The sequence below is a fragment of the Bos indicus genome, chromosome 4 (assembly GCF_029378745.1).
Source record: "Bos indicus isolate NIAB-ARS_2022 breed Sahiwal x Tharparkar chromosome 4, NIAB-ARS_B.indTharparkar_mat_pri_1.0, whole genome shotgun sequence".
Taxonomy (NCBI): domain Eukaryota; kingdom Metazoa; phylum Chordata; class Mammalia; order Artiodactyla; family Bovidae; genus Bos; species Bos indicus.
Window position 1 is genome coordinate 30,688,999 of NC_091763.1, and position 14,394 is coordinate 30,703,392.

A 14,394-nucleotide genomic window follows, 5' to 3' on the forward strand; every position below is an offset into this window, starting at 1 on the left:
GGGTGGTATCATCTGCATATCTGAGGTTATTGATATTTCTCCTGGCAATCTTGATTCCAGCTTGCGTTTCTTCCAGCCCAGCGTTTCTCATGATGTACTCTGCATATAAGTTAAATAAACAAGGTGACAATATACAGCCTTGATGTATTCCTTTTCCTATTTGGAACCAGTCTGTTGTTCCATGTCCAGTTCTAACTGTTGCTTCCTGACCTGCCATACAGATTTCTCAAGAGGCAGGTTTTTCTTTAAGCATAAGACACCAATTACCAGACATGCCATTGTTTATCAACAAAGGAAAATACTGCCAAAAGATTAGGATGCTGTTGATTATATAACATAATCTAGTTTCAAAGGTGTTAAAACATGAAAGAATGTTTATCATGCTGCTCCTGCTGCTAAGTCGCTTCAGTCGTGTCCGACTCTGTGCAACCCCATAGACGGCAGCCCACCAGGCTCCGCTGTCCCTGAGATTCTTCAGGCAAGAACACTGGAGTGGGTTGCCATTTCCTTCTCCAGTGCATGAAAGTGAAAAGTGAAAGTGAAGTCGCTCAGTCGTGTACGACTCCTAGCGACCCCGTGGACTGCAGCCTACCAGGCTCCTCGGTCCATGGGATTTTCCAGGCAAGAGTACTGGAGTGGGGTGCCATTGCCTTCTCCGAATGTTTATCATAGAACTGATGAAATACAGTATAGTGTATGAATAGTCGAACTTGCTTGTCAAAGAAGAGAATCTGTAAAGTGTAAACTTAGATGACATCCCCAAAGTGGAATGAGGACTCCGTGTCAGTGGAAACAGCTAGAGAATTGTGGACACAATTCATTGAAGATTGCAGTGCAAAACAAAATAACAGACCCAGACTTTGTCAGAGATAATTGCTTGATTTTGATCTTAAAATTCAAATAAATTGGTCAGATGGTGGTTAAGCTGCTAGTGTCTTCTAACGCCGTCAACCGTTTTAACACAGGGAAGTCACAGGGCCCAGAGTTCTCTGTTATGAGCCCTTGGATGAAACTGAGATGCCGCCAGCTGAAATATGTAGCCTGTTGTTATAAAATAATACCACCCGTCATGCCATCTCTCAGAAGTTACTGTGGTTTTTAATACTGCCAGACCTTTTCTTTGACTAGATATGCATACATATTTCTCTCTGTGAAAAATGACATATTCTGAACTCTGCAATCTTTTTGTAGCCTTTTCAAGAAGCAGTGAATCATAAATATTTTTACTTTAATAACAGATTTCAACAATGCCATTTTTAGTGGCTATGCACTAGTCTATCATATTCTCTGTTACTGGACTTCCTTTCAGACTTTCGGAAATCATGGCAAGAAAGAATGTGGAGGAAAATCTGAATTACAGAGGCTCCTACCTTTTCTCTTTTCTCACAGGCATTCATATGGATTCTGTTTTCACATGCCAATTATTTTTCTTAACAGTTTTATCTCTTCACTGTCATGTATTGTTTCTTTGATTCTCAGCATATTTGTACCTTGTCTACTGAAAAACACAGCATAAGCTGCTGCCCTTATAAGCTCTCCAGGGGTGGGGCATCATCTTAGAGCTTTTGTTATATTTAGCTCACCTTTTGCAATCCTTTATATAAAGCAGCCACTTAATAACTGTGACATTAGCAGGGCTGACTGGTTGTCACAGTCCTGCAATGACACGCAGATGGAGATAAACTGCAGCAAGAGTCGTGGCAGAAGGAAAAAAATGACAGGGTTGTGTATTTAAGGAGAAAATTATTTCTACTATAGGTCCAGGTTGATGAACTCTGCCCAGTTACTGTTGTGTCCTGGGGAGTAAATACCTGCAGACTCTAAAGACCAGGACCCAGCAAAGCCATGAGCAGGAAGGGCCCTGAAAGCCAACAGTATAAAACTGTGGCAGAGTTAGCATTCAATAAACATTAAAACAAAATGCTGATGGAAGGCTTTTTAAAATTTACAGTATCTCTACATGGAGACTGAAGTATGTAAGGTAAGTATTGAGAAAAGTCTTTAGGTGAAATAACAGAACACTAGAAAATTGTGAAGTGTATGTGGTTCATACGGCAATAGATTTAAAAAAATCTGAAAAAGAGACAAATTTAGGAAAAACATAAATATTGCATAATGAAACCGAGAAGTAGAAGAAAATCAAGGTAAACCTTACAGACCTCTAATGGAATATTTAGGAAGGAAGCATGTATTGAGTATCAGTCTTGACTCTTTCGAGATTGATATGAAGGACAGAATCTGTTGTCTTCATAAAAAAGCTCTTAGCGCTGATGTGACAAGGAAACCAGAAGTTCAAATGACCTTTATTCTCATCCTGGAAGATAATTTTTATTTATCTGCGATGTTGAAAAATTAAGGTAATATGTACTGCTTTAAAAGTTAAGACTTTAACTACTAATTTCTGGCTTTACTACCTCCCCCCAAAATATTTTCTCTCTCTTTCCTATTTTACACTTGGAGTTAAGTTCCACTAAGCACGTCAGCTGGGCAAAATGAGATGTGGCTGGGAAGCTTCTAGTATTGTTTCAGTTGTAGTTGACATAAAAAGGGTTTGAAAGAGGACGCTGTGAAATAGGTGTGTTTCCTTACTGTAGTTAGAGTCCAATTCTTTATGAAACCTTTAAGGCCGTTTTTGCTTCAGAATGTTAACATAAAGTCCAAATGTAACAGAACAGTGGTTGTAAGAAGAAAAGTTAATACTTTGCATTTTGCTCAGTGGCAACTAACCAAGCGGAGTTTAAATATTTAGTAGTTTCTACAGTACTTTATATTGAAATATAGTTGATTTACAATGTGTTAGTTACAGGTGGTCAGCAAAGTGGTTTGGTTTTACACATATATACATATATATTCTTTTTAAAATTCTTTTATAGATTATTACAAGATACTGAGTATAGTTTCCTGTGCTAAACAACATGTCGTTGATTATTTTTTTTTATAATAGCAATGTCAGTATGTTAACCTCAAACTCCTAATTTATCCCTCCCCTCACCGTTTCCCGTTTGGTAACCCTAAGTTTTGTTTTCTATGTACATGAGTCTGTTTTTTTTTTTGTAAGTAAGTTCATTGGTATCATTTGTTAGATTCCACATGTAAGTGATATCACATATTTGTCTTTCTCTAACTAACTTGATTTTGTATGATGATTACATGTTGCTGCAAATAGCATTATTTCATTATTTTTATGGCTGGGTAATATTCCATTATATGCATACAGTATCTTCTTTATCTGTCATCTGTCAATGGACGTTTAGGTTGCTTCCAAGTCTTGGCTATTGTGAATAGTGCTACAGTGAGTACTGGGGCGCATGCATTCTTTTGAGCCATGGTTTTCCCTGGATATATGCCTAGGAGTGGGATTGCTGGATCATATGGTAGCTGTATTTGTAGATTTTTTTTTTCTTGTTTTTTTTTTTTCATTTTATTTTATTTTAATTTTTTTAATTTTATTTTATTTTTAAACTTTACAATATTGTATTGGTTTTGCCAAACATCGAAATGAATCCGCCACAGGTATACATGTGTTCCCCATCCTGAACCTTCCTCCCTCCTCCCTCCCCATACCATCCCTCTGGGTTGTCCCAGTGCACCAGCCCCAAGCATCCAGTATCGTGCATCGAATCTGGACTGGCGACTCTTTCTATATATGATATTATACGTATTTCAATGCCATTCTCCCAAACCGTCCCACCCTCTCCCTCTTCCTAAGGAATCTCCACACTTTTCTTCATAGCGGCTGCACCAATTTCTTTCCCACCAACAGTTTTACAGTAGTTCTAATTGATATTACTAGAAAAAAGGCCAGCATGTGTTTATTTCAATTGCCTCAAAGATATGGTTAGATCTCCATTTCTGTTTGTATAATTTTTTTCTTTGTGTTGATTTTTTTTATAGTGAGTAGTTTTTAGGAAATCTTTACAAAATGTTTACAGTGATGCTGCTTTTTAACAACAGCAATTTTGGGGATACACCCATTAGTGTAGTTCTGAGAGGAATAACAAAGCTCTATCTTTAGCCATGTCACATCACTAACAGGGCAGGAATCTTGGTATATAGTTTTCTGCCACTTGATGATACTTAGTTATTTTGAGGAAATACTTCTTTTTATTTCAAAGAAAGTATCTATGGAACAGGCCTAATAACTAACATTTTCTGAAGCCCACACAGAGTAAGTAACTAACAAAAGAACAGTTTTAAGTGGCACCTGGGCTGATGGGAGGCCGCACAAGGTAGCCGAGGCTGCCCCGGCGCCAGACCGCTCAGCGCCAGTGTCAAGTGATGACTCTGTCTTAGCTCTGCCAACTCGGGCAAGTCGTCCCCTGCCCGCAACTCAGTTTCTTTATCTGGAGCATGTGAGAACAGCATTTTTAACTCCCTTAAAATACAGTGCCTGGGCACCTAGTCAGCGTTCTGTAAACATTGCTTTTATAAAAATATGCATTTTTACTACATTATTTTTCTTGCAAAGAAAGCTGTCTCACACTGATGCACAGAAGAATCCCCACAGATTAGAAAAAAAGACAGGAGGACAATAGAAAACCAAAGTTAGCCTCACCAGACCCCTAAGCTTTGTGAAAACTCGTGGTTGGTCAAGATTAGTTTAAAATCTGAGGGCTCCATAACCAATCAACAGGAATTGTGGGCTTACACTCAGCAGCTTGCTGGGTGTGTGATGGTGTTTTGGTTCACATGTCTGCTTTTTCTGTCCCCGTACTCATTGGCTTCCCCTGCTTGCTAGGACAGTTGATCCTTGAACAATGCTGATCCCCTTCATAGTTGAAAATCAGTGTTTAACTTTTGGTTCCCCTCAGACTTAACTAAGAATAGGCTAGTTTTGACCAGAAGCTTTGCAATAATGAGTGGTCAAAGGATACACAGTTCGTGTGTTATATGTATTGTATAATGTATTCCTACAAGAAAGTAAGCTAGAAAGAAGAGTTATTAAGAAAAATCATAAGGAAGAAAAAACACGCTTACAGGACTGTATTCTGTTGATTTTTTGAGTTTGTCGTCTCTACAAGATGAATCATCTGTCAATACCTGCATCGGTATTGTGTACCTATATCAATATCTTCTTACATGGTACACACATGTATTACCAACATTAGACATAAAAAAAAACTGAAAAGATAATATGAAAAAGAAATTCATATTTCTTTACATGTGTGATTCATACATTGATAAAATGAAGCAGCAAAAATGAATTCATGATTGCTGCATTTTATCAGTGATTGAATTATTGCTTCTTTTTTTCAGCATGATTGTTTTCTGGTATCCTAGAGCAATTGACAGGACTGTCCCACAATAACCTAGCCTATGTACTAATAACTGAATTATGATGAAATTTTTATGGCATAGAGTATTACAGTCATATTCATAATATGATATTGGTAACATTGTTACTTAAAACTGGTGATAGGCTGATAGGCAATTTCTTCAGTTATGAGAGAGGTATACTGTTTGGTAATGTAATTTTTTGAAAGCAAAGTTATAAAACAGAAGACTACACATTTTTATATTAAATAGATCCTTATATCTCTGTAAGGATAGACTAGTATCTACATATATTTAATGCATTCATGATGCATCTTAAATTTTTGATATTTTTTGGCAACATGGTTTATCTGAGAGTCTTTTCAAATTGTCTCAAATCTCCATAAAACTTTTCCAGTGTCTTTATTGATAAAATTTTGTGTAACAGTAGATCCATGCAGTTGAAGGTCATTTTGTTCAAGGCTCAACTGTGATTTGTCTTCACTGATAATTTTACTGGCATTGGTTCAACCTGCCATGCCCTAATTCTTTTTCTGAGAAAGAATCTGATTATCTCAAAGCGTAGGTTTCAACTACGACTCTGACACTGAAGGAACCGTCCGCCTGTGGAGTGGGTGTCATTGGAACAGGTCGCTACTGCTGCACCAGCTGCTGCTTTGGGGGGGCCTGGTTCCTGTGGTACAAAACACGCGTGGGCATAGACAGGACAGTCCCTGTGACTGATGCTTCCAGTATAACTATGTATTTAGAATTTATTTTACTGAAGGTATAGTTGATTTACAATGTTGTCAATTTCTGCTGTATAGCAGAGTGTTTCAGTTATACATACATATATATATATGCACATTCTTTTTTCACATTCTTTTCCTTCATCGTCTATCACAGGGTAACTGTAATGATTATTATTGTGTGACCTGGAGGTCCTCAGTATGGATATTCTTATTTCAAAGGGTATATGTGTAGGTTGTGGTTCAGTTGCTAACTCATGTCCAGCTCTTTGCAACCCAATAGACTGCAGTACACCAGCCTCCCCTGTCCTATATTATCTCCTGGAGTTTGCACAGATTCATGTCCATTGAGTTGGGGATGCCATCTAACCATTTCATCCTCTGTTGTCCCTTCTCCTACTGCCCGTAATCTTTCCCAGCATCAGAGTCCTTTCCAGTGAGTCAGTTCTTCACATCAGGTGGCCAAAGGATTGGAGCTTCAGCATCAGTCTTTTCAGTGAATATTCAGGGTTGATTTCCTTTAGGATTGACTGGTTTGATCTCTTTGCAGTCCAGTATGTAGGAGAGAAGAGCAAATAAAAAGTATACAGTCTTGCTTCTGTTCTTAAATCTGCAAAGCATCTTCTACATTTCCTGGTGCCCAACAGGAAGTAATAGTGTCAGCTGTGATCAGGGATTGCTAACAGAGGTTCGTTTCTGACTCTTCACTTTCTGGTGAGGAAGGGAAACTGCTTTACATTTAGAATTTGCTTTATTGGATGTGTAGAAATTTTAGTGAGATGCAAAGATGTGTTTTCGATTTGGAGACCTTGCAGGATACTTGCATAGATCTAAATGTTTGCTCTGTATCTAGTCATGGAGGAGGTTTAATGGGGGAAATAGTGAACTGAGTATTTGTATTAACAGCCTATGGTGGTTAACCTTTCTTTCACTTTGATTTTTTTTATAGCTTTTGACCGTATTTGGGAATTTTCTTGAGAAACCAGTTGTCATGGAAATTTTCAGCCCACATTACAGCACACTTGTGCACATGTTCAGTGCAGAGTTGGATATGTGTAAGCAATTGTATAATGAACACATCAGACAGGTGAGTGGGGGGATAAAGTCTGGCACATTCACAGCATCATATTGTGGGTCAGGGTGTCAAGTAGAACTACACTGAGTGATACCTAAAGGTGAGATACAGGCACTGAAGTTGTTATGCTTTTATTTAACTGGTTTCCTATGGATATGAATAATCTGCTTTAGGACCTTAACTCTTCTACCAACCAAGTTACTTAGCACATGTGCTTTATGTATTTATTCTGTAAAAGTGCCAAAATGAGCAATTGTTCACAAGGTTGGAGTGTACTCTCATTAAATGTTCCCTTTCTTCCTCTTCACCACAATATCAATTTGCAGATTGAACAAGGAAATGTAGTTCTTAACAAGAATATGCCATTTACTTCAGGAAATATCAAATGGGCTAAAGAGGTTCTTGACCGACTTCAGATGTTTTGGTCAAACTTTGCATCTCTCCGTTATCTGTAAGTAGTTAGGCTTTCCTGGTAACACTATCCCTGTGACACAGGCAATTTTGATATAGAGTGGTGAGCTCTTCATTTTAGTGCTTATTGCCTTATTTAACTCTTGTCATTGTCTGGCTTGTTGAGAGGGATTTATTCCCATGGTTTGGAGTATGCTTAATAGGACTTAGAACTTCCTATATTTCTATGTTTTGGGTCTTTTTTTTCCTTTTCACTTTTCCATTTCATCCAAAATATGCTGATAATTTTTGTTACTGTTTTTCCTTTCTCCAATAACTAGCATTCCTTTTTTTTTTTTTTTTGCAGACTTTTATATCTTTCTCTTTTCTTTGTAGGGATAGGGATTGACAACCTGTTGCTATTTGATTTAAATGTTTGGCATTCCATTTATTTTATAACTATCTTTTTTAAACAAAGACTGGGAAGAAGCATTGTTTGACCTTTATTGGTTTTCTTCCTGGTTTATAGTGTTACATTTTCTAGTGTGTATTATTATAAAGTAATTAAGCTGAAGCTTCTCTAATATATGGAAAAACCATATTCCTACAGATTCTTGGAAAGTCCTGATGATACCTTGGTTTATCAGAAGTATGTTGAGATGACAACTTTGCTGAACCAATTTGAAGATCATATCTATAATGAATGGAAAAGCAATGTGAATGAAATCTGTGAATTTAATTTGAATCAGCCCTTAGTTAAATTCAGTGCCACAAGTGGTCTTCTCAGTGTCAACTTTGACCCAAAGGTAGGGTTTAATGTTTTTAAAATGTTTTACAAATGCCCTTTTTATTATAAGTGTATGCCTAATACCTCCAGTCATTTATAAATATTTTATTTTGGGAAAATGTCAGAGCTATGAGGACTGTAACTTAAAACAGCTTCTTTATGTCTCCTTTAAAGATTTGTTTACCAAATTTTATATCAATTATTTTCTTATTTTGTCTTGTAATTATTTATTTACTACTTCCACTTGACTGGATAATGAGTTACTTGAGAGTCAGGTCCATCGTATTTCATCTTTGTGTTTGTGTGTCTAACATAGTATTTGGCACTTGATAACATTCAATAGATGTCAGTTTAATTGAACAGAATCAATAGTCTTTGATCAGTTTTTTTCTGGCTTATGTTTTCTGGCCCTGTCTCATGGTAGTCCAACTTTATGCCTAGGAGGTGAGAAAATTAGTCTCACTGACTTTATTTTTTATTTATGTATTTTTTTACTTAAAATGGGTACATTTTATTATATATAAATTATACATAAATATAGTTAATTTAAAAACAAAACATCAGATCAGATCAGATCAGTTGCTCAGTCGTGTCCAACTCTTTGCGAACCTATGAATTGCAGCACGCCAGGCCTCCCTGTCCATCACCAACTCCCGGAGTTCACTCAGACTCACGTCTATCGAGTCAGTGATGCCATCCAGCCATCTCATCCTCTGTCGTCCCCTTCTCCTCCTGCCTCCAATCCCTCCCAGCATCAGAGTCTTTTCCAGTGAGTCAACTCTTCACATGAGGTGGCCAAAGTACTGAGTTTCAGCTTACCATCATTCCTTCCAAAGAAATCCCAGGGCTGATCTCCTTCAGAATGGACTGGTTGGATCTCCTTGCAGTCCAAGGGACTCTCAAGAGTCTTCTCCAACACCACAGTTCAAAAGCATCAATTCATCAGCGCTCAGCCTTCTTCACAGTCCAACTCTCACATCCATACATGACCACAGGAAAAACCATAGCCTTGGGAGCCAGCACCAGTGTAGGGAAACCTAACCTGTAATCGACAAATTGCTGGAGGCTCAGTGTGGACAAGTCTGAGAGCTGAAAACTTCAGGTGGGAGAGGTAATGCATCACATAGTGATTATGGTCAATAATACCGAGTCATAAACTTCAGAGTTGCCAAGAGACTAGATCATAATTGTTCCTGCCACAAAAAAAAAAAAAAAACAAAAAAAAAGGGAATGATAATTATGTGACATGATACAGCTGTTAGTGAGCACCACAGTGATAGTCACATTGCAACATATAAATGTATCAAATCAACATATAGTACACTTAATTATGACAACTGAAACTTGGTAAGAGAAAGCAAAAACACATCCTAAACTTCAGGGGTGCCCAGTCACTGGAGGTGGAGCTTACGTTTCTGGGAGTTTTTTACTTCCTGGAGCTCCACCAGGTCCTCACTCATCTGCAGTGAATAGTGAAAGTGAAAGTTGCTCAGTCATGTCTGATTCTGTGCGACCCTGTGGACTATACAGTCCTTGGAATTCTCCAGGCCAGAGTACTGGAGTGGGTAGCCTTTCCCTTCTCCAGGGAATCTTCCCAGCCCAGGTGTCCCGCATTGCAGGTGGATTCTTTACCAGTTGAGCCACAGGGGAAGCCCAAGAATACTGGAGTGGGTAGCCTATCCCTTCTCCAGCAGATCTTTCCCACCCAGAAATTGAACTGGGGTCTCCTGCATTGCAGGTGGATTCTTTACCAACTGAGCTATCAGGGAAGCTCCTCCAGTGAATCCTGGAGGAAAATACTTCCGGCAGGAGGAAAGGAAAGGACCACTTTGAAATGTGCCAGAGACTTCTGTTCTTCTCAACAAGGTCTGCTCTGAGGAGAAGCTGTCTTCCCAGGGCCTGGCCTACCTGGGGGAAGGGAAGTGCCAACTCCAGGCCACTCTAGCTATGCTATCCCACCTATGGGTGGGGAGTGAGAACCGAGAAGCACTGGTGAAGGGCATGGTCCACCAGCTCACCAAAAAGTTGAGACCTGATAGCAGGATTATGCAACCCTTCCCTACCCCAAACCTTACTCTCACATCACTAAAGGTCTGTTGACTACAATGTATCCTGTCTACCTAGTATATCTTGTCTACCTTTCGATAAAAGTTTACAAGGCATTCTGAAAGGCAAAAACACAGTTTGAGGAGACTAAGCATCAGAACCAGAATCAGATATGGTGGAAATGTTGGAATTATCAGATTATGAATTTAGAAACCTACAACTAATATGTTAAGAGCCTTAATTGGAAAAGTAGACAATATGCCAAACCAGATGATGTAAAGAGAAAGATGGAAATTCTAAGAGAGAATGAAAAAGAAATGCTGGAGATCAAACCCACTGTAACAGACATGAAGGATGCCTTTGATGGGCTCATTAGTAGACTGGACATGCCAAGGAAAGAGCTTTGAGCTTGAGGATATGATGCTAGAAACTTCCAAAACTGAAAAATAAAGAGAAAAAAGACTGAGGAAAAAATTCCCAGAACAGAACAGAACAGGACGGACTATCCAAGAACTGTGGGACAACTACAAAAGTATGATGGCTATAATGGAAATACCAGAGGAGAAGATAGAAAGGGACAGAAGAAATGTTTGAAGCAATAATGACTGAGAATTTTCCCCGATTAATGTTAGACATCAAAGTACAGATCCAGGAAGCTCAGAGAACACCGAGCAGGATAAATCCCCTCCCCACAATCATATTCAAACTTCAGAAAGTCAAAAATAGAAACATTCTGAAAGAAGATGGGAGGGGGGGACACTTCATTTATAAAGGAGCAGAGGTAAGAATTGCATCTGACATCTCAGAAACCATGCAAGAAATCAAGAAGAGAGTTCAGTGAAGTATCTGAAGTGTTAAAGGGAAAAAACAAAAGCAAAGCACCAACTTAGAATTCTGTACCCTGTGAAATTATCCTTCACGAGTGAAAGAGAAATACTTTCTCAAACAAAAATTGAAGGAATTTGTTGCCAGAAATGTTACCTTGCAAGAAATGTTATAAAGTTCTTCAGACAGAAGGAAAACTATATAGGAGTCTCACTGACTTTAATAGTCACAGGCTGTACCCAAGTTCTGATTCATTTTCTGAAATACTACAAAGAATAGCATCACCTAATTTTTCTTATTAACCTCAAGACATGTGTATAAATGTATAACCTGGAGAACTGAGGATTTTCTCTACCTTCTGATCGCATAAAACCAATTTATAAAAAATGAATTTCTGAGATGTTTTGGAGATAATCCCTACAATTCTGCCACAAGGGATTATAAACACACAAAATGTAGTGCACTAGTTAAACCATGGAGTGACAACCTGAGGAAGTCAGTTGGATTACCTTCTAAAGCGTGTTGCGTGGTCTCTTCCTCAGAACCTTGAATTAAGGCTACAGTCAGTTCTGCTCTGACATGACATATGCGTTCCTGAAAATCACTTCACAGTGAAAGACTGCACATAAAAAGTGCAGGACTGAGGGGAATGTGAGGGCCAGGGCACAGTGCTCAAAAGCTTTGTCAGTGATAATCAAAAATAAAGGTCAGACAGAACAACAAATAACTGTGTGTGGTATCACTTATATGGGGAATCTAAAAAATATAGCACGTGAGTGAATATAACAAAAGGAAACAGACTCACAGATACAGAAAACAAACTAGTGGTTACTACTGGGGAGAGGGAAGGGGTGGGACAAGCCAGGGGTAAGGGGTTAAAAGATTCGAACTATTAGGTATAACATAAGCTACAAGGATATATGTTGTATAAAATGGGGAATACAGCAAATGCTTTACAATAACTACAAATGAAGCATAACCTTTAAAAAGTGTGAACATACTGTACACCGGTAACTTATATAACATTGCACAGCAACTATACTCTAATAAGAAAAAAGCAGAAACAAAACCAGGAGAAAGGGTAGCATACTTTTTTATACATTTTAAATGGCTAGGTAATAGATAAATTCTCCAATGAACTGACACTTTCTCCTGACAAAGACACGAAGTTTGTTCAGAAGTACGTTACGACTTGTGTGTTACTGTGAAGTGGGGGAAGGAGGGTCATTTGAAACCAGACAAAAGTCCTGCCACCAGCAGTGGATGGGTGTGTGTCATCACTCACGTGTAAATGGCAGTGGATGTTTATGAGGTGTGCGTGTGAAAATTTTGTCTTCCTAATAAAACCTTCAGTTTAGTTGGGCGCAGTTTTTAGCATTTATGTAGCATTTCTTGTGGATAAATCTGCAGATAAGCAAAGACAAAACTTGTGGCATACTCAAATTCCTCTCTGGTATATAATGATGTCACGTTTTCAAAATAAGCATTATAACAGAACTAACAGTGCTGGGAAAAGGTCGAGGTCCATTTATGGCCTTCCATTTCAGACCTTCATGTAGATGTTGCTTGAATTTTTTCTCTGACAGTGAGCCACAACCAGTGATTTCTGCCTATATTATTACTTTTTTAAACTAATTTTGTATTGGTGTATAGCTAATAAACAATGTTGTGATAGTTTCAGATGAACAGCGAAGGGACTTAGCTCTACATATATATGTGTCCATCCTCCTCCAAAACCCCCTCTCATCCAGGATGGTACATAACTGAGTAGAGTTCTGTGTGCTGTACAGTAGGCTTATCTATTGTAAATATAGCAGTGGGTACCTGAACTTCCCAAACTCCCTAACTATTCCTTCCCCCTGGCAACCATAAGTTCATTTTCTAAGTCTGTGAGTCTCTTTCTGTTTTGTAAGTAACTTATCTACCTTTATTAGTTATATACTTCTATGTCATATGGAATGTATCATTATTGCTTTGAAAAAGCATAAGAAACAAAAACCTCTCTGCCCTGACAGTTTGAAAATATGATAATCACTGATGAAATTACAAGCATTTTGATGTTAACTTGTGTTAAAATAGAATGGTATCCTTCAGTCAGTTCAGTTCAGTCACTCAGTCATGTCTGACTCTTTGTGACCCCATGGACTGCAGCACCCCAGGCCTCCCTGTCCATCACCAACTCCCAGAGCTTGCTCAAACTCATGTCCATTGAGTCTGATTCCATTCAGCCATCTCATCCTCTGTCATCCGCTTCTCCTCCTGCCTTCAGTCTTTCCCAGCATCAGGATCTTTTCCAGTGAATCAGTTCTTCACATCAGGTGGCCAAAGTGTTGGAGTTTCAACTTTACCATCAATCCTTCCAATGAGTATTCAGGACTGATTTCCTTTAGGATGGACTGGTTGAATCTCTTTGCAGTCCAAGGGACTCTCAAGAGTCTCCTCTAACACCACAGTTCAAAAGCATCAGTTCTTTGGCATTCAGCTTTCTTTAATTTTCAACTTTCAGATCCATACATGACTACTGGAAAAACCATAGCTTTAACTAGATGGATATCCTTAAAATATGTAATAATTCTTGCTTTTCTTTTAATAGCTAGTGGCCGTATTAAGAGAAGTGAAATACCTTTTGATGTTGAAGAAATCAGACATACCAGATTCAGCCTTCACCATCTTCAAAAAAAGAAACACTCTCTTAAAGGTCTGTGTTTTCAGATATTGGGGCAGATTTTGAAAAGAAATAGTTGGAATTTTAATTATTAACATGTAGACCTATGATACTTTCATGGCTCCAAGAGAAAGCAGCTGTAACATATGTGGTGCTTTTTGTTTCGGGGTTTTCTTTTGCTCAGTACATTGGAAATCTTGAACTTCTTGTGCACGGATATAATAAGCTGAAACAGACTCTTCTGGAAGTTGAATACCCCCTGATTGAGGACGAGCTGAGGACGGTGGATGAGGAACTGCAGGCAGCCGCCACATCGCTGACATGGCAGGATGACTGCTGGGAGGATATCAAGAGGGTAAGGATGGCCACCTCAGAGCTGGAGCGCAGAGTGGAGCGTGCGCAGAATAACGTCAGAGTGATCCAGCAGACCCTGCGGGCTTGGGCCGAGTGCCCGCTCCTTCCCAGGAGAGAACACAGGCGGGAGACCACCATGACTTGGGAGGACAAGAGTGAATTATTTACGAAAAAATACAAGCGAATCCGGGAAGACGGCTGCAAGATACACAACTTGGTTGAGGTACTTGCCTTTTTCTTTTTTAATTTC

General features: G+C 38.7%; 1 protein-coding gene across 1 annotated transcript in view; it reads left to right on the forward strand.

The window, feature by feature from the left end:
• DNAH11 (dynein axonemal heavy chain 11) overlaps positions 1-14,394 on the forward strand; it is a 368,614-nt gene that overhangs the window by 38,767 nt on the left and 315,453 nt on the right. The window contains exons 10-14 of the mRNA XM_070787580.1: positions 6,952-7,089; positions 7,404-7,528; positions 8,078-8,273; positions 13,719-13,823; positions 13,975-14,367. Of these exons, the coding sequence (XP_070643681.1) occupies positions 6,952-7,089; positions 7,404-7,528; positions 8,078-8,273; positions 13,719-13,823; positions 13,975-14,367 (957 nt within the window). The remainder of the gene's footprint in view (positions 1-6,951; positions 7,090-7,403; positions 7,529-8,077; positions 8,274-13,718; positions 13,824-13,974; positions 14,368-14,394) is intronic.